We start from the raw sequence: 20,893 nt of genomic DNA on the forward strand, positions 1-20,893 counted from the left end.
CTAATAGAAGCAACCAAGCATCCCCCATCTGTGTTTATAATTATAAATATATTCATCTTCTCACCATTCTTTTCCAAATAACAGGATTTTCCAGATAAAAGGCACATCATGATGTGACAATGGATGTTTAATTTATCACAGTAAAATGTTTGTCAACACTACTGGGAACCATTTAAGGTTCTTGTCCAAATTCCTCGGTTACCGTAGCACCAACGCAGTGTTGTGGGTGTCGGAGACCGTTTCAAGACCTTTCCTAAGAGCCGCTTCCTCCTGCAGTGGTGGAGCGCTGAGCAAGGCCAGGGGCAGGTGTGCAGGGCTGAGGTTTTCTCAGCTGCTCCTGTCTGGGAGAACAAGGGAGCTGTTTGTTCGGAGAGGAAACGGATACATCCGCTGTCAAACCCTCCCTGCCCTGCTCCGGCACTGGCCTCTGAGACTGTCAACAGCCCAGCCTCGCTCCCTCTCCCCCTCCCATCAGCATCCTCTTCTGGGCTTTAGTTTGCCGAGTTTCCACACGTCCATCCTTCAGCCGCCCACTCTCCCTCTCTCACCTTGCAATTCTTTCTTGTGTGATTGAACATGGTAGAAACCTTAATACAATACAGCTGTAAAATGTTTTTTCCCTCTCAAAAATAACCAGCTAGGCATTATTAGTTGAAAGCACACCTCTATGAATCTCATAGGAGAGTTTAATACATTTATGCTGTATCATAAACCATTGTCAACTAACACATTTCCTTCCTTAGCAGTTGTGTGTAATGTTATGGGTCTTATGAACCTTATGAAGAGTTAAAATGCAAAATAATGTGACAGTCCAATCAATTTCCAGCTTTGTCCTGTTATAAAAATGATTATATTTGAAAGACAGCCCTAAAAGCCTTACAAAAACAATATATTTTACAGAATACTGCACTGTTAAATACACTTCAAGACTGGAAGCTCTAAGTCAATAAGGAGATCTCATGTCCTCCTGGGAACAGCTGTAAACCACAAACAGGGGCACTGTAATCCTGCTGCTGCCTATAAGGCTGACACCCGCCTTCATAGCCTCGCTTTATAGAAAACCCACATGGAGAATTAACATGCTGTTAAAAACCTCAGTCTTCAAGTTGCATGTGGAAAAGTGGGTACACAGGTGCATACAGACTCTGCACTGAAACACAATTTGCCTTGATGTTTCCTTTTCATTTATTTGCATTAAAAATGGTAAGACTGAAATCCTACCATCTGAAAAAAATATAAATTAAATCAACAGAAAACCCAGTGCAAATTCTCCAGCTTACCAACTTCATTTGTTGGCAATAGCATGCAATCCCCACACCCCTCTCTGCTCTAGCTGGAGACTTTGGTATTGAACTCTGTTGACAAATGGGGAGTTGACACCTGATAGAAAGACCTTGATTTCTTTTCACAGTTTTAGTGTTTGTGGCCAAGGATTAAAGTGATATTTAATTATCAGGACTGTTATGGGGCAATACCATTAAATCCTTCACCCTTGAATATTGTCATATGCAGGTAATACAGAAGATATTGTCAAGGAACATGATAAACAATTAATCAACACACTTTCACAACACACTTGTGAAATCCAAGATAAAATGAATGCAAACAAAAGGAGGTGGTTCAACCCAGTAATGATATTAGAAGCAGAACTTCTTGAGTACAGATCCACCATCACACATTATGGGATCTCGACTGGGCCTTGATATTTGTGCTTAGCAAGCAGGGATAGATGAGGCTCTGGGAAGGTTTATCTGCTGGGTAAATCCCAGAAAAATATCCAGTGATTCAGCTGAATGCTCCACAGACATTCTAGGACTCTGGGGACAAAGTCTTTCGCTCGGCACACAGCCCCCCCACTCTCACCACAGAAGCACAGTCCTCCTCTGCTCTCTGCGTGCCCAGGGCTGTGGAATGTAATTGACCTGGACATGCGCTCCGGCCTGGCACACAGCAGCTCACAGAGCAGAAGCAGGCCAGTTTTCATGTGGCCTGTTATCATTCCTCCTCGCAGGCTCCTACCCTTCCGCTCCAAAACCTGAAGCCAGCACACACCAGTGCCCAAGCACACTAGCAGGGATGGCGTTTTGTCTGTCCGTATTTCTCTTCAATCATTCCCTACATTTGGGACTTAGAAATGAGAAAAGGGTTGTTGTTACTCAGCAATAAAGCTAGTGTGTCATAATGGACATTATTAAATAAGGAGATCATGTAAATGCTTGGTGGATGGTAGGTACTAGAACAGTAGTTCTATTTCTAGACTGTTGATTGGAACTGAGAGAGTCTTACTCAGGAGAGATTTACATTTAGGATGAAGGGAACAGACCATTATTGGTGCATTAAGAGCTGTATTTTCTAAATACTGTGGAAGAGTTTTTGGAGCAACTATTTATCAACAAATTGAATGTGAGCTTTGAATTAATTTGAATGAAAACATGATGTGTGTGTGCTTCCCTAGGTGAACAACAATGGGCTGGTGTCCTTCTTGAGGGAAGTGTCCCAGTTCACTCCAGTGGCATTCCCCATCGCCGGGGATCGCCGGGTCGTAGCTCCATTCTGGGCGGATGTGGATAACCGGCGGGCAGGGGAGGTCTTCTACCGTGAGAGCAAGGACCCCACTCTCCTGCAGAGAGCTACTGACGATGTGCACCGCTATTTCCCAGAGTTCCCTGCATTCAGCACCTCCTGGGTCCTGATTGCAACCTGGCATATGGTCACTTTCTTTGGGGGTAGCTCCTTCACACCGGTAACATTTCTGTTGTTGTCCTACAGCTCTAAAACCACAATCAAATAAACCTTGTTATTAAATGTTGGAGAGAAACTCTTATTTCTGCTCCATTCTCTAATATGCCATAGGACGTTGAGTACAGTTGTATGTGAGATGATACTTTGTGGTCCACAGGTGAACACTTTTCAGGTGGTTCTGATCACGGACGGAGAGCTATCCTTCACCATCTTCCAGTACCACCACATCACTTGGACCACCGGCATGCATGCCAGCAGCGGGGGGGACCTGGCTGGACTGGGAGGAATTGCGGCACAGGTAGGGTCTGTACACCATCACCACATCTGACAAGGTTCCCCTCATACTTCACTGTAGGTGGGCTACGCTACACATAAATAGGCGGACACATTCAGTCACAGAACAAATCAGTTTGCAGTTTAATCACTTCCTTACCTTCAGGCAGCAGAAGAACTGACTGAGACGGTGAAGGTGCACTGGTTTTGAACATGGGACCAGAGACAATGGCATTATTTCCTCATTCTACCACAAGTCATGGTCGAGAGTTTCCTGTCCCTTCGTGTGAGCCCCCCTGTTCTGTTCCCAGGCAGGCTTCAACGCAGGTGATGGGAGGCGCTATTTCAACATCCCAGGCTCCCGCACAGAGGACGTGGTGGACGTGGAAGAGACCACCAATGTTGGCATTCCTGGACGATGGGTCTTCCGCATCGATGACGCCCAGGTGCAGGTGGGCGGCTGCAATGACTCAGGTATGAAATCACAGAATCTGTGCAGGGCCACGCCACAGGGCAAGCATGGCAGCGATACATGGGCTTCTGGTCAAGATATAAAATAGGACAGTATGGAGATGGTACTTTTAATGCATGTACAAACTACTTCTGATTTGGAAGTTTTATGTTTCCTGTTTATTGATGAACTCCTTCTTACCAAACATCATTATATGGATACATTGCAAAATAAGGCAATTACTTAACAATAAGTTTATGTTTTTTTTAGATGATTCTACTAGATTTCCATTTGAAGTCTTCAGCACAATATTTTACATGTTCATTCATGGTTCTTTCGGGGGTATACAAATATTTTGACTATCAAAAGAGAGAAGGAAAGGATTATAGCATTTGAATGCGAGTTTAAAGACCATGTAAAGATGCCATCAAAGTAATGCTTGTTTAAATGGCTTGGCGTGGTTGTCAGAGCAATGAGGCATTAGCAGATGGAGGGCTAAGACGGCCAGAAAAGCTTCCTGTTGTGGGCTACCCTTCACTTGTTCTTATGTGTGTAAGTGAATATATCTATTTTTCCCCAGCCTCTGTGTGCCAGAACCTGCGTCCCTGTGTGAATGGAGGGCGCTGTATCGACGACTGCATCACTGGCAACCCATCCTTCACCTGCTCCTGTCTTGCAGGCTTCACTGGCAGGAGATGTCACATAGGTCTGTTGGATTTTGTTCTTAGGACCCAAAATGATTTGCCGTAACTGTATAGCACAGCCCATTCAGTTATTGATAATGCATTGGGACTACACAAGAGCAGTGCACACTGTTGAATATTGCATTGTTACAACCTGTTTAAGAAAATTAAATTAAAAATCTATTAATATTACTACAGTTCTACCTGCTACAGGTTCACTGTTGTCTTGTAACCATTTCTGATATCTGTTGATTTCTGATATCTGATAAGTGATTGCTTTGTATCCCATAAAGACATTGTATCTTCTATTAAATTTATATATATATAATATGGGCCCAGCTCAGGTCACTATGTAAACAATGGTCAGTTTGGGTGAGGCATGAATGGCAAGGTTACAGGATGCCACTTCTCTCCCTCAGATGTCAATGAGTGCTCCTCCTATCCCTGTCAGAACGGAGGCACCTGCATCGACAGGCAGAACAACTTCACCTGTCTCTGCCTCCCTGCGTTCACAGGATTTCTTTGTGAGACAGGTGTGACACCATCTGCAACCTGCACTTTATCACACTGTTTTCATTCAGCAGCATCAGTGCTCCCTGGATTTACTTGTGACAGTCTCTTTAAGCCACCCTTTCAATTGAGCTGTTATTATCTTGTGTCACTACTTTTGACCACCATGTCTGTTATCTGTTTAGACCCACGTGTCCCAGACTTCCATACAAGCACCTAAAATAAAAGGCAAAACCAACTATGTGGATTAACTTAATTTATTAGTAGGTTTTTAGTTTTTTCTTCTTTTGGTATGTTGGAGACAGTTCATGGCAATTATAAACCCATTGCTGTTTAAGTTTCCATGCCAGTGCAGCACAGCACTGTGACTGATGCATCACACAATAACCCCTTGCTTGTGCTGCCCACAGACCTTGATGAGTGTGCTGGGAATCCATGCGGAAATGGTGGGCAGTGTATCCAAGGGGCGGGCAATTTCACCTGCCTGTGTGAGCCAGGCTTCAGGGGGACAGTCTGTGAGACAGGTGAGCAAGTCAACTCTGACCCACCTTCTGGCGCTGAGTCGAAAGAATTTCCTTGCCTTTCTGCCGTGACTGTATGCATTGTCTTCTCATCCAGATATCAATGAGTGTGAGTCCCAGCCATGTCTGAATGGAGGCGAATGCATCGACCTGGTGAACAACTACACCTGCGTGTGCCCTGCTCCTTACAGTGGGAGGCACTGTGAAACAGGTGGGAGAAAGTTGCACAGTTATACTTTTCCACAGAATTTGCTGCCCAGGACTTCCAATGCTCAGCATGTGAGATTAACAAATTGATCCAATTCAAATATCACCCTGATTGTTAGGTTAGGACTAGATTGAAAGATGGACTGTGTCATGTTGGGTTGTAATTAGGGATACAGTTATGGGATAATACATTTAATGGGTTTCGTATAAGATTGTTTGAAGGTTAATGCAATTATGTCATATTACAGAATCTCCTAGACCACATCCGCAGCACTAATTGTAATGGAATTTGGAAGGTCCAGTTTTTTAACCTTCTCCCCCCTCCTTACAGATCTTTCCACACAGAGAAATTCCACATTCACAGACATAGACAAACCAATAGGTAAGTATATTTTCTTTTCCATTTCTTAAAAGCAGACTTTGTAAACATGTTGTGTCTTAAACAAACAGCTCAGGGATGAGTATGGCTAAAGAATCTGCAAGTTTCCTTCCACCCCCACCTTTTGCAAATGCATGAGAAAGTCTGCAGTCTGGTTTTGAGTCTCGGATCTGTACAGGATATTGAAGCACTAAGAATACATGGCAGGTAGCGGCTGGTGATGCAAGTAGTAGAATTCCTTGTCAGGCCTAATTCCTGAAGAACATGATGGTTAGGTTTCGAATGCAAACTATCTTCCCATATACTGGAATCAGACAATATCCAAACACACTTCATGGGATATTCATTCTCTGCTTTGGTATTCTTGCCTTCCCTCAGAAACACACTCTGCCAAATGAAAATACTGTTGTTTCTATTTTGACTCTATCTGGATTTCTCTTTTCCAGATTTGTCCGAACAGACCAATTCCTCACTGAATGCGACTGAGAAACCAACAGGTAATGTTTTTCTTTCTTTTGCAACAGTAGAGATAAGGGCATGGTTTTGCAAAATCCCACATCTTGCCTGTGGATTCATATTAACTTCAGATTGTTTTCTCTGCAGATGGAGAAGGTACATGTTTTTGTTGTTACAATTTAAAATTAAATTCTGGTGCTGAAAGTGTTTTTTTTTCTTTTATTTTTAAAGTAGAGCTATATTATGCCGTTCAAACTCCTATCCAAACGTGTCGCACACTTTCTGACAGAACATTTTACCAATATACACTACTGTTCAAAAGTTTGGGGTCACTTAGAAATGTCCTTGTTTTCCATGAAAACATACAGGAAATTAGTTTTAATAGGAAATATAGCAAAATGAATAGGTAATCTGAAGAGATTTCACCCCATGCTTCCTGAAGCACCTCCCACAAGTTGGATTGGCTTGATGGTCACTTCTTACATACATACGGTCAAGCTGCTCCCACAACAGCTCAATAGGGTTGAGACCCGGTGACTGTGCTGGCCACTCCATTATAGACAGAGTACCAGCTGACTGCTTCTTCCCTAAATAGTTCTTGCATAGTTTGGAGCTGTGCTTTGGGTCATTGTCCTGTTGTAGGAGGAAATTGGCTCCAATCAAGCGCCTTCCACAGGGTATGGCACTCAATATGGAGTGATAGCCTTCCTTCTTCAAGATCCCTTTTACCCTGTACAAATCTCCCACTTTACCACCACCAAAGCACCCCCAGACCATCACATTGCCTCCACCATGATTGACAGAAGGCGTCAAGCACTCCTCCAGCATCTTTTCATTTGGTATGTGTGTCACACTTTTTTCCAATCTTCCTCTGTCCAGTGTCTGTGTTCTTTTGCTCATTTTAATCTTTTATTTTTATTGGCCAGTCTGAGGCTTTTTCTTTGCAACTCTGCCTAGAAGGCCACTGTTGACGTTGAGACTGGCGTTTTGCGGGTACTATTTAATGAAGCTGCCAGTTGAGGGCCTCTGAGGTGTCTGTTTCTCAAACTAGACACTCTAATGTATTTGTCCTCTTGCTCAATTGTGCACCAGGGCCTCCCACTCCTCTTTCTATTCTGGTTAGAGACAGTTTGCGCTGTTCTGTGAAGGGAGTAGTACACAGCATTGTACGAGATCTTCAGTTTCTTGGCAATTTCTGGCATGGAATAGCCTTCATTTCTCAGAACAAGAGTAGACTGATGAGTTTCAGAAGAAAGTTCTTGTTTCTGGCCATTTTGAGCCTGTAACTGAACCCACAATTGCTGACGCTCCAGATACTCAACTAGTCTAAAGAAGGCCAGTTTTATTGCTTCTTTAATCAGCACGTCAGTTTTCAGCTGTGCTAACATAATTGCTAAAGGGTTTTCTAATGAATGGTTTTCTAAGAGTTTTTAAAATGATAAACTTGGATTAGCAAACACAACGTGTCATTGGAACATAGGACTGATGGTTGCTGATAATGGGCCTCTGTACGCCTATGTAGGTATTCAATTACAAATCAGCCGTTTCCAGCTACAATAGTCATTTACAACATTAACAATGTCTACACTGTATTCCTGATCAATTTGATGTTATTTTAATGCACAAAACATTCACCTTTCTTTCAAAAACAAGGACATTTCTAAGTGACCCCAAACTTTTGAATGGTAGTGTATCTCACGGTCATGTGATGGGGTGGGTTGCCCTACTCAACAGATCTGTCACTACATCTGGCCCGGACACTACAACTGCACCTGCTCACCTGGTTACTGTCAAGGTGACATTGTTTTGTCTTTAGTTTAGATAGAGGTAGAAGAGTTATTTATGGTCATGCTTACAATGTAGAATTGTTGCATGTAAAGTTCCTCAGTACAAATGTGAATTGATTAACCAAGGTCTGACACTATGGGTATTCTGGATTCAGACTAACTCTTATCTGGAAGATGCCATCTGAAATTCCTGTGTGGGTGTTATAAAAGCGTACTTTTATTATAGTCATTATTGGGGATAGCCAAGTTAATAGGATATCACAAGAATTGCAATCGCTTGATGCTGTAAATAATTGTTTTATAGCTCATTTAATTAGTTCACCATCAAGAGGAAATGCATGTCTAGACTTAAGATGTTTTATTTTTTATTTGGTGAACAGGCCAACTTTTGGAGTTATTCCAGATTGGTGGTATAATAATAATAATAATAATAATAATAATAATAATAATAATAATAATAATAATAACTTTTTAAATATAAAATAACTATATTTTAAACTTCCCACAATGGGAAATAAACTTTGTTCTGATTATAAAAATGAAGAATAGCAGTATTTTATCATCATTGTGTTTACAGTTATCAATATACTGTTTTAGGAGGAATTCTCACATCTTGATTCATATATTACTGTTGTTATTGTTGTTATTATAATTTTTTGCAGTATTTTAGTTTGTTGTATTTATCTGTTGGGCTTTCCATTCATTCATCTGTTGAAGCAATCTGGTGTGAGTTTTTCAAGCTTTTACTAGCCTGTGAGCCATTGCAAATTTACACTATTCAGCTGTGAGCTGAAATAGCTATCAGCAGTTATATAGGCTCTCTTAAATCTGCTGAATACCTTCCTGCATTGCTCACTTGGAAAGCGCAATGGAAAAACATGTACAGTATTCCAAGACAGAAAAGGTAGCTTTGCACAGGCCGGGCCCACAACCATTTAATCGGCTGCAAGATCAAAGAAAAGCCTTTACAGACTGAAATTAATGTGCATCCAGTGAACGACCAATCTGTTAATTGCTCCAGGCTATACATTTTATCAAAAAACATGTTCTATATTCTCAGCAAAACAATATCCTCATGTAGATCCCCAACTTCAAAAGGAAAACGTTTAACATTGATACAGCAGTTTCCTTTGATCTAATTCAGTAATTATGGCTGTTGAGAAGAAAACAAAAGTGCACTTTCAATTTGCGTTGAAGTTTTAGTTTTGAGCTGTAACATTCTGCAGATGATGGAGGGCACATATAATAGTTCTAGTCCAGTCTACTTCTTTATTTATTTTTTGAAGAAAACACTTCCAGATATTCACCACCAATAAATACATGTCGTACTTGCTTAAGTATTCTTATTCTTAAGCATTCTTCTTGTTTTTAGCACGTCTTAAATAATATGTGTCATTTTGTGGTTGTTGGACTGTTCCTTCAACCTTCCCTTTTTCCTAGAAGAAATTCAGATACCTCTCCAATAAACTAGCCCTGGAGCCAAATACTGCGATGTCCTCAGATATACTACTGGCACCAGGAAAAGGAACTAATTTACAGAAATCTGTCAGTCCAGTGGTCTTAGCTTATCATACAGAACAAGGAACCATTATGTGCATGATCTGTAATCACAAGAAAAGCTGATCACAAAAGTATTTGTCTGAGCTTGTCAAGATTAATCAAATGTTACTGATAAACATGAATATGCTCTTGGTTTGTAAAGGTGAGCTCTGGAAATAATCATACAAGACTATGCCTTATTTAGCCAAGGGACATAACTTTAAATCTTTAATAGAACTGACAGCCTTCCACATAAAATTATAGGATGCTAATTGATAACAGATTTTAAGTCTCCTGGAATTTGAGACCTTTATATAATTCATATTATAACTTCAGAACGTTTTTTTTTAATGTAGTTTGGGTTATTTTGAGGCAGAAGTGAATGGACTTCCTCACATCCTTTGATGTGCTTTCTCATTGCGAATGGGAATGGTGATAGCTTGGTTGGTCCTAGTATAATTCAGAATGGTTCGTGCCAACTGTAACTTGCAGTTATATGGCAACACTAGTAATCATAGGTGTGATTGACAGGTGCATGACAGGTGCCAGGTCTTCAGCACTGTTCTGTTCTCTTTGCAGAAGTGTGTCCCTGCCAAAATGGAGGATCCTGTATAGACCCCAATGCCACCTGTGCATGCCCAGCAGGCTACACTGGAGACTTCTGCCAATTTGGTGAGTGATTATAGAGGACACCCCCAATTACAAAATATTTTCAATTTTCAAATGTACACCCACTCCTGACTTCTATTTAATATAGCAACAGCAGTGTAAATAGATCCTGGGTTTTGACTAATATAGCTCAAATATATACAAAACTTAAGTGTAGGGATGAAATGATGATTACATTTTGGATTGGGCTAGGCCAATAATTGGAGGTAGCACTTATATGGTTACATTTACTACTATTTAGTACTAGATAAATTAAAGTTTGAGAAAGCTAAACCTAGGTCCCAATATACTGATGAAGATTTCCTTGAACTTTGTCAGTGATATAGAAAGTTTCATACCATTCTGTCTGTCTTCTAGAGGTCACTCAGACTCCCTGCAGTACCAACAGACCCTGTCCAGATGGGGGTCCATGTTTAGAGTATGGGGGAACCTACCTGTGCACCTGCCAAACTGCTGTGGCCGAGACGGACCCCAAAGACTTATATTCCTATGGTAAGGAAGCATAACAAAATGAAGAGCCTGAAAAGAAGCTCGGTAATAACAAGCTAAGATTAGATGCGATTATAACATTATATTTTAACATTTCCAATGAAGGAAAGATGCCGATATTCACTGCCTCATGTTGTGGAAAACAGTCATTTTTGTGGGCGTGTTTTTCAGTACAGCCCCGATCAGTCTGTGACTCCTCGCCCTGCTTACACGGTGGCCTGTGCTATGAGCGGGATGGGGGATATGCGTGTGAGTGCAAGCGTGGCTACCGCGGAAAACACTGTGAGAAAGGTAAGGCCTGCATTGTTCATGTCAACTGCCACTTACAAAGTCAAAGGAATTCCACAAAAAAATTACTAAGAGGCATACTTTTCCACAAAGATCACCTGTTAGAAGTTCAGTTGACTTTCAACCCATAACAGTTTATAGGTTGCATAGCAGCACAGTCAGGTTTATCACACAAAAGACACTGCTACTATTCTAGACTTGAGAAGCATTATCTCATATGTCACTTACTCAAGCCACACTGTGGAAGAGAAAGACCATAATTGAGTCCTTTTGTCAGAGCTGGGTTTAGAGATATTCTCCCACCTGCTGCTGTGAAGGAGAGTGTTCTGCTGGAATGATGTCTCCCCGTCTCCTCTCAGTCAGGCTGAGCGTCTGCGCATCCAGCCCCTGCCGGAATGGGGGCTCCTGTCGGGAGGAAGGAGGGGGCTATCGTTGCGTCTGTCCCTATAGGTTCACTGGGAAACACTGTGAGATCGGTGAGTGCACCTCCTACTTTGCTACGCCTGATACACACTGCCTGGCATCTATGCCTCAGTTCTCTCCGAAAGCTCTTTGGTACAGCAGTAAGTGAATTAAACTAGGCCTCAACACTTCCTTTCTTCCTTAATTGTTTCCATTACGTTGTCACTAGCTGATATTGAGCCTTCCTTAAAAAATAAACATGTACTGTGCAATGCCAATGCGGCTTGAGCTAAGCTTGTATCATATTCAGACTTACAGAATCCAGTCAAGTCTCTCCCACAGAATCACCTGCTTTCCATAGTAGCGAAAGGAGCTCAACTCTCCACTGTTTGTCACAGGAAAGCCAGACCCATGCTCATCCAGCCCGTGTTTGAATGGAGGGACCTGTTTCCACTACATTGGGAAGTACAAGTGCGAGTGTGCTGAAGACTTCAGTGGGAGACACTGTGAGAATGGTAGGGGCTCAGTTTTAGAACAAGCTGCTCTTGTGCATTACTGTATTATCCCTAAAGCTTAGTGAAACAGTAGTCTGCATGGATCGGATTGTGCATTTTGGTTTTGATGGTTAGGTTTCTGATGTTGATTAGTGTTTTATATACTGTATATATTTTGTTTTATTTTCTTTACACCTGCCTGATATGTTCTTCTTACCTAGCAGACAGTGAAACCAAATTATGGATATACTTAGTCTAAACAATTAATAAAGAATGACTGGATGATACTAAATAAATGAACTGAATTGTTGCATAGACAATAACTGGTGTATCTCTAGAAGGCTGTCAGAGTGTTTGATGGTGCTACTGTTTGGTTATAGAGCTGGACTGTGGGCCACCTATGCAGGTGAAGCATGCTGACGTCCAGTTCTCTTCAACTCAGCCCGGCTCCACTGCCCTGTACACCTGCCACACAGGATACACCCCGCTGCCCCGGGCCACACACAGCATCTGTGGCAGTCAGGGGGCCTGGAGCCAGCCCCCCGTCTGTGAGGGTAAGAGGCACAGCTCTCTCGCACAGCATGGTAAAAGCTGAGCACTCTAGGGCACTCTAGTAATCTAGTAGGCTGTAATGTATTTTTCCATTGTATGTGCTGTGGGTGTTCAGACTTCGACCCATAACTGTATGGTGCACAGGATGGGAGTTGCCTAGTTCTTGAGCCTTTCATCCGGACACCTCATAAATATGATACCTAAACCTACGCCTATAGCTGTAACCTGGTTTTGTGCCACATTTCCCAGAAATCAACGAGTGCCTGTCCCAGCCCTGCCTGAATGGTGGCACATGCCGAGATCGAGTGGCTCTCTATTTGTGTGAGTGCGAAGAAGGGTTCACTGGAGCAAGATGTGAAACAGGTAAAAGCCCACTTTTCTCCCTATGAATGAGTCTCCTCACCCCGCTCTGATCTCCATGCTGAGTTCCAATGCCCGTCTTGTGTCGTCTCTCAGACGTAAACGAGTGCCTGTCCGAGCCCTGTAAGCACGGGGGGAGCTGTGTGGACCAGCCAGGGTTCTACTTCTGTCACTGTCCCCGAGGCTTCACTGGCCAGGACTGTGAGACGGGTGGGTAATCGTCAAGCCTGTCAATATCAGAATAACAAACAGAGATTGCCTTGCTGTGTTCAATGAGAATCCCCTACCACAGACAATTAGCAAACGTCCTCAGGCAACACATGCTCAGTTATACAGCCCTAACCAGGAATGCACAATCAGTCTCTCCACTATGTTAATAGTTTTCAGAAGGCAAATCTGGAATTCAGTATGTTCTGGGTTCCACCTTTGTGATTCTGCAATTTTCAATGAAGCACACATTGTTTTCAGATTATTGACTGCTGGTGTAGAAGACTTTCCTTTACTCTTCTCATTATCACCAAGTACATATACAGTTCAACAGTATGCAAAGTGATACTACTACTAAAACCAATACTTCTGCCTTTATGGTATCAATTGTACATTGCTATGTGTGCTGATGTGTTGCGTTTTGTGATTTCAGAGTTGGACGGATGTGAATCAAACCCTTGTTTAAATGGTGGGGTGTGTCGAGGGTACAGAGGCAGCCACCTCTGTGTGTGCCAGGAGGGTTTCATAGGAGACCGCTGTCAGACAGGTACAAAAAACACACAGTGCCACAAACTATGCTGCCAGTGCCTAATCCCTTTCTTAAAATGTGGCAATTACTTCACGTAGATTTTATGAGCAATTGCTTGGCAGCCCTTTTGTACACTAGCAATGAAAGAATTGCATATTACACATCATTAAACTCACCACACTACACCACGTGAACGAAGCCGTTTGCCTAAAACCTCCTGTACCTTTTCATAAAAATCATTAAATGTTATATTGTCATTGACAGTTTTATTTTATTACTTTTTACAGTGAGACCTTTTACCTGCTTTTGCTGGTCTCTGTCTCCCCCCTAGTGGATAGCCCTTACCACTACATTAAATGGGCCGCAAATTGTCAGTCACAAAATATCACGCTTATCGGCTATCCATTGATCTTCCCATTTACACTGCTGGTCTCTGTCTCCCCCTAGTGGACGACCCATGCATGATGCAACCCTGTGGGAGTAGGGGGTATTGCCGCAAGGACTGGAAAGGGAATTATATATGCACCTGTAGAGCAGGACACACTGGAAGACACTGTGAGAAAGGTAAGGATTGGTCATCAAATGTTTATTTCATTTCAAAAACAAAATGTAATTGTAATTTCCCATATTGAGTCTGGTGAAGTGAGTGCTTGACTCACAATAGCCTCCACTCCAAAAGTGTTGATGGCACATGTTTGTCTGGGTCTGTGCCCACAGAGCTGATGCCCCCAGCAAACTTGCGGGTAACCCGTGTAGAGGAGAATGAGGTGGAGCTACGCTGGCACTCTCCTGACAGCACCCAGGAGCTCATCAGTGGATTCGCCATCACTTATATACCCGTGGGAACAAAAGTCCGCAGAACTGACTTCCTGGACAAGCAATTCTCCACCCACCTGCTCCGGTCTCTCCTGCCCGGGCAGCTCTACAACATCTCTGTCTTCTCTGTCAAGCGCAACACCAGCAACAACAATGACATCAGTCTGCCGGCTGTCACTCTCATACGCACCCGTGAGTGATCACCTCAGCCTGCTCTCTCATAGCCTTTTATCCCAACAGGGTAGAGGTGGAGGGCTGGTCTATTTCTCTACTTAAAAATACATCATTTAGAATGGTAAGCCTGATTAAATGGATGAAACCACCTCATGATTAAGTTGGAAGAGGCCACAATTTAATAAAAGTATTACAACCTGTTACTGTTCTTTCTTCTGCAAATATGTAAATTCTTACATATTTTAAAGGCCATATTGTAGATCACAGTGCTGACTTGCTACAGCATATGGGTGCCAGGGGATACACAAAATAAAAGTTATAATGTAAACATTCTTAAAACAGCATAAAGGCATTATGTTAGAGCCAGCTCTCTATGCTTTCCAGGGCCCCGCAGAGCAGAGCAGTTCCGAGTGGCCAACGTGTCCTCCTCTCAGGTGTGGCTGCAGTGGGGCTTGCCGCCCACCTGGCACTCTGCAGTCAGCCAGGTGCGTGTCTCTCTCACCCCCTCTGATGGCACTGGGCCGAGGACTGCGCTGCTCAACACCAGTGCAACACAGTACAGCTTCAGGTGACCAGTTTTAACTGGGGGCTCGGGAGTGGGGTTGAGGTCAGACAATTGTAAAGAAGAGACATTTAATCGCTCCAGGTAGCCATAATGTGTTTAAGTAAAGGGGCTATACGACAACTGGGGGTAAGTGAGCAATATCATGGTCACCTGGAGCAAATTCATTGTTTTCCTTTGTTATTATTTGCTGCTTTCAAATCTTTTACCTGTAGTGTTCTTGGTTTTGTTGCAGGTTCACTGACCTGTTTGTTTTTGTATTTTTCATCCTCCACTCAGTTCACTGCAGCCAGGTCAGATGTACACCTTGGACGTGCTGATGCAGAGTGGAATTAATCCAGCTGAGCTGCCCTCTACCAGCCACTCTGCCGGGCCTCTCCAAGTGTGGACCAGTACGTCACCCACAGGCTCCGCCCACATTAGCATGTCTGCTCTGGGCTACAGATACATATATATACATTATATATATATATATATATATATATATATAGATATAGATAGATAGAGAGAGAGAGAGAGATGTATAATTTATTTATTTTTTAATGACTTGGTATGGTTGTCTCCCATCTCATCAGACTCTTCATACTGCATAAGGCAATGTAGGAAAATATTTTTGTTTGTTTGTTTGCTTTATAGCATTCATAGGATCATGGTAATTTGATTAACTGGAAGAGAAATGTCTTGCTTGTCACTGAAAAGACTGGAGTGTAGAGGAAGTGATATCTGTTAATATCAGAGCACTTGTTTGATGTTGATTCCATTTTGCGTTTGTCGGCAGGACCCCTCTCTCCTCAAAACCTGTCACTGGCCTTTGTCACCACGACTGCAGCTCAGATTACCTGGGACCGGCCTCCCCAAGGCTCACTAGACGGCTATGTGGTTAATGTCACACAGGGGCTCAGCACGAAGAGCCGCTATCTGCCCAATGGGAAGATAAGTGTCTACACAGTGCGAGACCTGGCTCCAGGTCAGCAGTACCTGCTGTCTCTCACTGCTGTCCGCAACACCGACCACAAGCCGATTCACAGCCTGCCCCAGTTCCTTGCCATCACAACCCGTGAGTGCCTGCTTCATCACAATTGCATGCTATAAAGCAGGGGTGCCAAAATCACCACGTTCCAATACTGATTTTCCTCAAGCCATTCCTCAAATAGTCTGTTCATTACCAGTCAAATTCCAGTGTATGCTCCTTAGATTCACTAATTTATTTTACACCCACTCTTCATGGACCATGATCATATCTTATAGCCTGGCTACTCTTGTGCTGCAGCTCTGTGTGTCTTGCTACAAGCTGTGAAACATTTTTCCACACTTTGATCCAGTTTTCTGAAACACTTCACAAAAATAAATCACATAAAAATATCTGTATGCAAAAGCATATTTATTTATTAACGCAACTGATGATGTTCAAAAGGTTCCCTTCTTTAATCTATGGCTAGAAAGACTTGGCAGAAAATATCCTTGAATTAACCATATGTCTGTACATGCTTTCAGCCTTCTCCGATTCATGTTTAGTAACCCCATGTAATAACCTGTGTAAGGCTGTCATTACACCCTCGTCAGTTATTGGCAAAACTGTGAGTCATTGGCATAACTCCTTTGCTTTTTCAGTTTTAACAATGGGGTCTTTCTCATCTCTCACACTCTCTTACCTGGAAATGTCACTTAATTTGGCATTTTCCCTTTCTGCATTGATGCCTCATGATTAACACTTAAGCACAGATTTTTGTCTCCGAGCCCTGGTGTGAAGTTACGTGCTGCTTATTACTGGACTTAAAAGGGTTGTTTTCTGAAGAACCATTCTTGATAGATGTCTCTCCATCGTTTTCTAACATACAACAACTTCCAGCAGCAAGAACTTTTAAGAAATCTTCACCTTTATATCTTTCACAAATCTTCTGGCGTCCTGGCTGTTGAGGCAGTGCTGTCAGAAGAGAGACCTACGAGGAGAGAGAGGCCTGGATCCGCGAGCCGAGGGTCACAGCTGAGCCGTCGAACGCCCACCCTGCAGCACCAAGTGGCACTCACTGCTGACCGCGATGCTGTGGAGGAGCTACCCAGGTACACTGGTGCTGGGGCCCTACAAGGGTCATGGTCAAGGTTTCAGCACAATAAACAAAAATAGTTTCATAACCTTTTCCAAGCTTAAGTTACACTTACTTCACATAAAATATTGAGACACATCAGCCCCTTCCAGTTGTCCACCCCACTATAATCTTAAAAAATAAATAGGGTTAGAGTTTGATATGGGCTAGTATTAGGATTAGAGTCGTTAAGGTTAGGGTTGCTTTAACTTGAGATAACTGCATCAGGAGTAAATTTTCTTGAGCCTAGCTTGAAACTGTTGATCGGGCCTAAAATTATGCAGGTAACCTATTGATGTAATACAATAAGCCACACCTAATTAACTGTTTTGTGGCACCTCAACCATTGCTTAATTGTGTCAGGAACATATGTATTTTAAATAACTTCAAGAATTCTGTGAATCACCTGTCCATGCATGCTGAAAAACTGTTTGGGAAACACTGCATTAACTGATGTAAAAATAATGATAATTAAACATACAGTGCACTGTAACTATTTCATGTTCTCCGTCAGATACACGGAGCTGATTGATGGCAGGGGGAGGATCACAGCCAGGTTCACTAACCTGCAGAAGACCATCACGCACCGTGCCAGTATGTATGCGGCCCAGTGCTTTGCAAGCCATGGAAATTCTTTAGTGTTGAAACACTGTTTTGTAACTCCTGGGGCAGGTTGTGCTTGTCTCTAAAAAGAACAGAACTGTAAAACACCATTCCTTAACTTGCCATTTGATCTCGACTATTGGTGGTTTCTATTTCGCGTACTTTCAGCAATTGACCAAGAGGTTGGAAGCTCTTGCACTGGCCACCTTTAGGCGTGGCGTCGCTAAGATGATGTATGCTGCTGTGCTGTATGTGAACCCCAAGTCCTGTTGCCCTTTACAGAACCTGAACCTCCAATCAAGCTGGAGAGCACAGAAGATACCACCAATAAAATGAACCTTGCATTGGAAATTCCAGAGGATGTGACCACAAAAAAAAATGGTAGGCCTTTTTCTTTGCTGGGCTTATAGTCACTGCTGGAGTATTGCCATCACTGGGGCTCTGGGTGCTCAAATAGATTTTCTCTTTATAGTATTTGGCCTCAGCTGGAGAACCTGTTCTGGCAATATGTGAAATGGATTTTTCAGGCATAATGTCTCCTGGTGGACAACAGTTTATATCAAAGAACAGCCACAACATTTGGAACCAAACTCCTTTTTCCACTGGAAAGCAAACAGCAGGTCTTTGTCAGAGAACGAATATTCCGCCATGTTGGATTATTTTTCCACAAACCATAGTAAACTCTTAATAAAAAGGCTGGTTCAAAATCAAAGATTACGTAATGCAACTGTTGCCCATTAATTATTTTTTTCAGTTACAGCATAAATAAGTGCCATAGAAAATAAAAGCCGCTAGACACTTGAGAGCACCTATTATGTTATTTTCTAAGAGTTTCAATAAACATTAATTGAATGGAAACATTAAGATGGAAACAGAAACACCTCAGCTTTGGCCGTTCTCTGCTTGAGCTGCACTCAGGAGCAGTGAAAAACCTGATACATAAGGTTAATGTAAATAGTACAGTACTCTTGCGCTTATTTTACAGAAAACCCAGCTCTTAACCTGAAATACTTTGGTGACTAATATGTTTTTCCTGTACTTTGTTTTAAAATACATTTAACTCTTATCTATAAGTGTTATGAATAACCATTTGACTAGATGGTTTGATTTAAAAGTATTAAAATTATAATGCTCATTGCATGAATGATGATGCACTCTGTCTTGGCTAGGGCATTTTATGACCATAAAGGAAGTGGAATGAAGGACTAATGTGAGAAATACAGTAACCAAGTGGAAATCGATGTCCCTTCAGTTAGCACTGAGATGTGAGGTGATGGCTTGCACTTTTCAGATCAGACGGTGGCTCTGACACCTCCCTGTTGCGTTTCAGAGATTACAAGGGACTGTCGGACCAACCCCTGCCAGAATGGAGGGACCTGTGTGAAGGAAGACGACTCCTTCAGCTGTGACTGCAATATGGGGTTCAAGGGCAGGCAGTGCGAACTCTGTGAGTACCTGTGGGAGTCTCTGTACTCTTTAAACACACATACTCTCCACTCTGTTTTGCAAACTGACTTGTTTGAAGCACCACTGTCATCTCATTGCTGATGCCCTTTGCCTCAACAGCCAAAATGGTCACCTCAGATGTATTTTGCAAAGCACTTCATTCCCATATCTCCAGCACTGTCACTTACACTGAGCTCTGAAATACTCCATTCTGATTTCTTAAGGAGCAGCATGCTAGCATCATCATCATCTCAGTGACCACCATTCAAAGTAATTCTATGCACACTGTGTCTCTTTATATTTTGGTCATTTTAATTACAGTCTGTCAGCGAGTTCCCCATTCCTGTACCCGCCTCTACTCTGAAACAAAGACCATCCCAGTCTGGGAGGGCGGCATCTGCCATAATTTGTGAGTATAGTCAGTCTGAAACACTGGGGTACAGTTCTCCTGTAAGCTATGCTAACCTGTTGATACATGCTTTTATTAACTGCAGTTCAGACTGCTGCAACTAACAGACGAGAGCCCTTTATAGGGTGCTAGCTCGGCTGCTTTTGCCATATTTCCTTCATGCAAGAGTTTCCTTTTCCCATTTATTCTATATTAAAGCAGTGTTCCAAAATATACATCTTTATATTTCACCACGTGTTTCTTCAAATGTAAAATATTGGTGTATATTTTTATTTTCGTGGAGGTTGCTGTTACAGTAACACCTTTTTCCAAATTGTCCCAAACTCTGATATTTTCTTCTGAATTCCACTGCTAAATCTGCATAGAGTGGATCCAAATATTCCTGCTCAAAAAACTAAATTAGAAAATGTTGGTCCGTATGAAGAACTACTTTGAAAACCTTAGTGTCCATTGGTAGGGTGTGTTCATGTATGATTTGATTTATGCTTGTGTTTTCATATTCAGCAAAATAGAGTATGTATACAGTATACATTGTGTAGCTTTGGTTTCTTATTTTCTCCCAACTCAATTTGAAGCTTCCACGTGTACAATATTAATGACAGAAAGCAAATGGAAGATCAGGAATTAGGGCATAAATAATGTCAGATCACAATACTAACCGAGAGCACCTGAATGTTCTTTTCTTTCTTTCCCATCCATAGGTACAAACGGACCTATAAAGTCCACAAGGACATTTGTTACAGGGAGATCTGTGAGCCCCTCCTGCCGAAGAACACTCCCAGTAAGTGTTTCAAACCAAAATCAGTTCACCTCACAAATCAAGATTTTTGTATTAATCTGTGATGAGAAATACAACATTTAAAGTGACACCCCCTCATGAAACGCAGTTAATACACACATGCTCGATGTACAATCCGTCGAATTCAGTCCCGTTTTAAAATACTATCTTGAACTCACTGCAGCAGTCTGAACAAACAGCCCTTGATCTGGATGGATTAAGCATCACACTTTGTCCGCTTTAACTTCAATAACTTCAAATTAGTTCTATTGCTGTTTTACATATTAACGTTGTATCAGCATAGGGAAAATCTTTTCTCGCTCAGACAGGGTAGGCAAAAACAAAAAAATAATAGACAGGTAATTTCAATTGGCGGTTTTTAGTTCTTTGTTCTCATTTTCATCTTTCTCTTTCTTCATTACAGAAGACAGACGGACGAATAGACAGCAGTGAAACATAGGTGAACTTTTTTTTATTATTATT

General features: G+C 42.1%; 1 protein-coding gene across 1 annotated transcript in view; it reads left to right on the top strand.

Moving 5' to 3' along the window:
* The window catches only part of sned1 (sushi, nidogen and EGF-like domains 1), a 34,313-nt gene that overhangs the window by 6,919 nt on the left and 6,501 nt on the right, over positions 1–20,893 (top strand). Inside the window, exons 2-31 of the mRNA XM_066709150.1 lie at positions 2,456–2,743; positions 2,900–3,040; positions 3,327–3,489; positions 4,047–4,172; positions 4,569–4,682; positions 5,070–5,183; positions 5,278–5,391; positions 5,719–5,769; positions 6,213–6,263; positions 10,128–10,220; positions 10,575–10,709; positions 10,878–10,997; positions 11,354–11,470; positions 11,795–11,911; positions 12,271–12,444; positions 12,692–12,805; positions 12,899–13,012; positions 13,443–13,556; positions 13,986–14,102; positions 14,256–14,546; positions 14,913–15,096; positions 15,370–15,482; positions 15,869–16,147; positions 17,013–17,151; positions 17,689–17,768; positions 18,060–18,158; positions 19,108–19,224; positions 19,545–19,632; positions 20,334–20,413; positions 20,835–20,870. Of these exons, the coding sequence (XP_066565247.1) occupies positions 2,456–2,743; positions 2,900–3,040; positions 3,327–3,489; positions 4,047–4,172; positions 4,569–4,682; positions 5,070–5,183; positions 5,278–5,391; positions 5,719–5,769; positions 6,213–6,263; positions 10,128–10,220; positions 10,575–10,709; positions 10,878–10,997; positions 11,354–11,470; positions 11,795–11,911; positions 12,271–12,444; positions 12,692–12,805; positions 12,899–13,012; positions 13,443–13,556; positions 13,986–14,102; positions 14,256–14,546; positions 14,913–15,096; positions 15,370–15,482; positions 15,869–16,147; positions 17,013–17,151; positions 17,689–17,768; positions 18,060–18,158; positions 19,108–19,224; positions 19,545–19,632; positions 20,334–20,413; positions 20,835–20,863 (3,876 nt within the window). The 3' untranslated portion in view covers positions 20,864–20,870. The remainder of the gene's footprint in view (positions 1–2,455; positions 2,744–2,899; positions 3,041–3,326; positions 3,490–4,046; positions 4,173–4,568; positions 4,683–5,069; positions 5,184–5,277; positions 5,392–5,718; positions 5,770–6,212; positions 6,264–10,127; positions 10,221–10,574; positions 10,710–10,877; positions 10,998–11,353; positions 11,471–11,794; positions 11,912–12,270; positions 12,445–12,691; positions 12,806–12,898; positions 13,013–13,442; positions 13,557–13,985; positions 14,103–14,255; positions 14,547–14,912; positions 15,097–15,369; positions 15,483–15,868; positions 16,148–17,012; positions 17,152–17,688; positions 17,769–18,059; positions 18,159–19,107; positions 19,225–19,544; positions 19,633–20,333; positions 20,414–20,834; positions 20,871–20,893) is intronic.

The sequence above is a fragment of the Amia ocellicauda genome, chromosome 7, assembly GCF_036373705.1.
Source record: "Amia ocellicauda isolate fAmiCal2 chromosome 7, fAmiCal2.hap1, whole genome shotgun sequence".
In the NCBI taxonomy this organism is placed as follows: domain Eukaryota; kingdom Metazoa; phylum Chordata; class Actinopteri; order Amiiformes; family Amiidae; genus Amia; species Amia ocellicauda.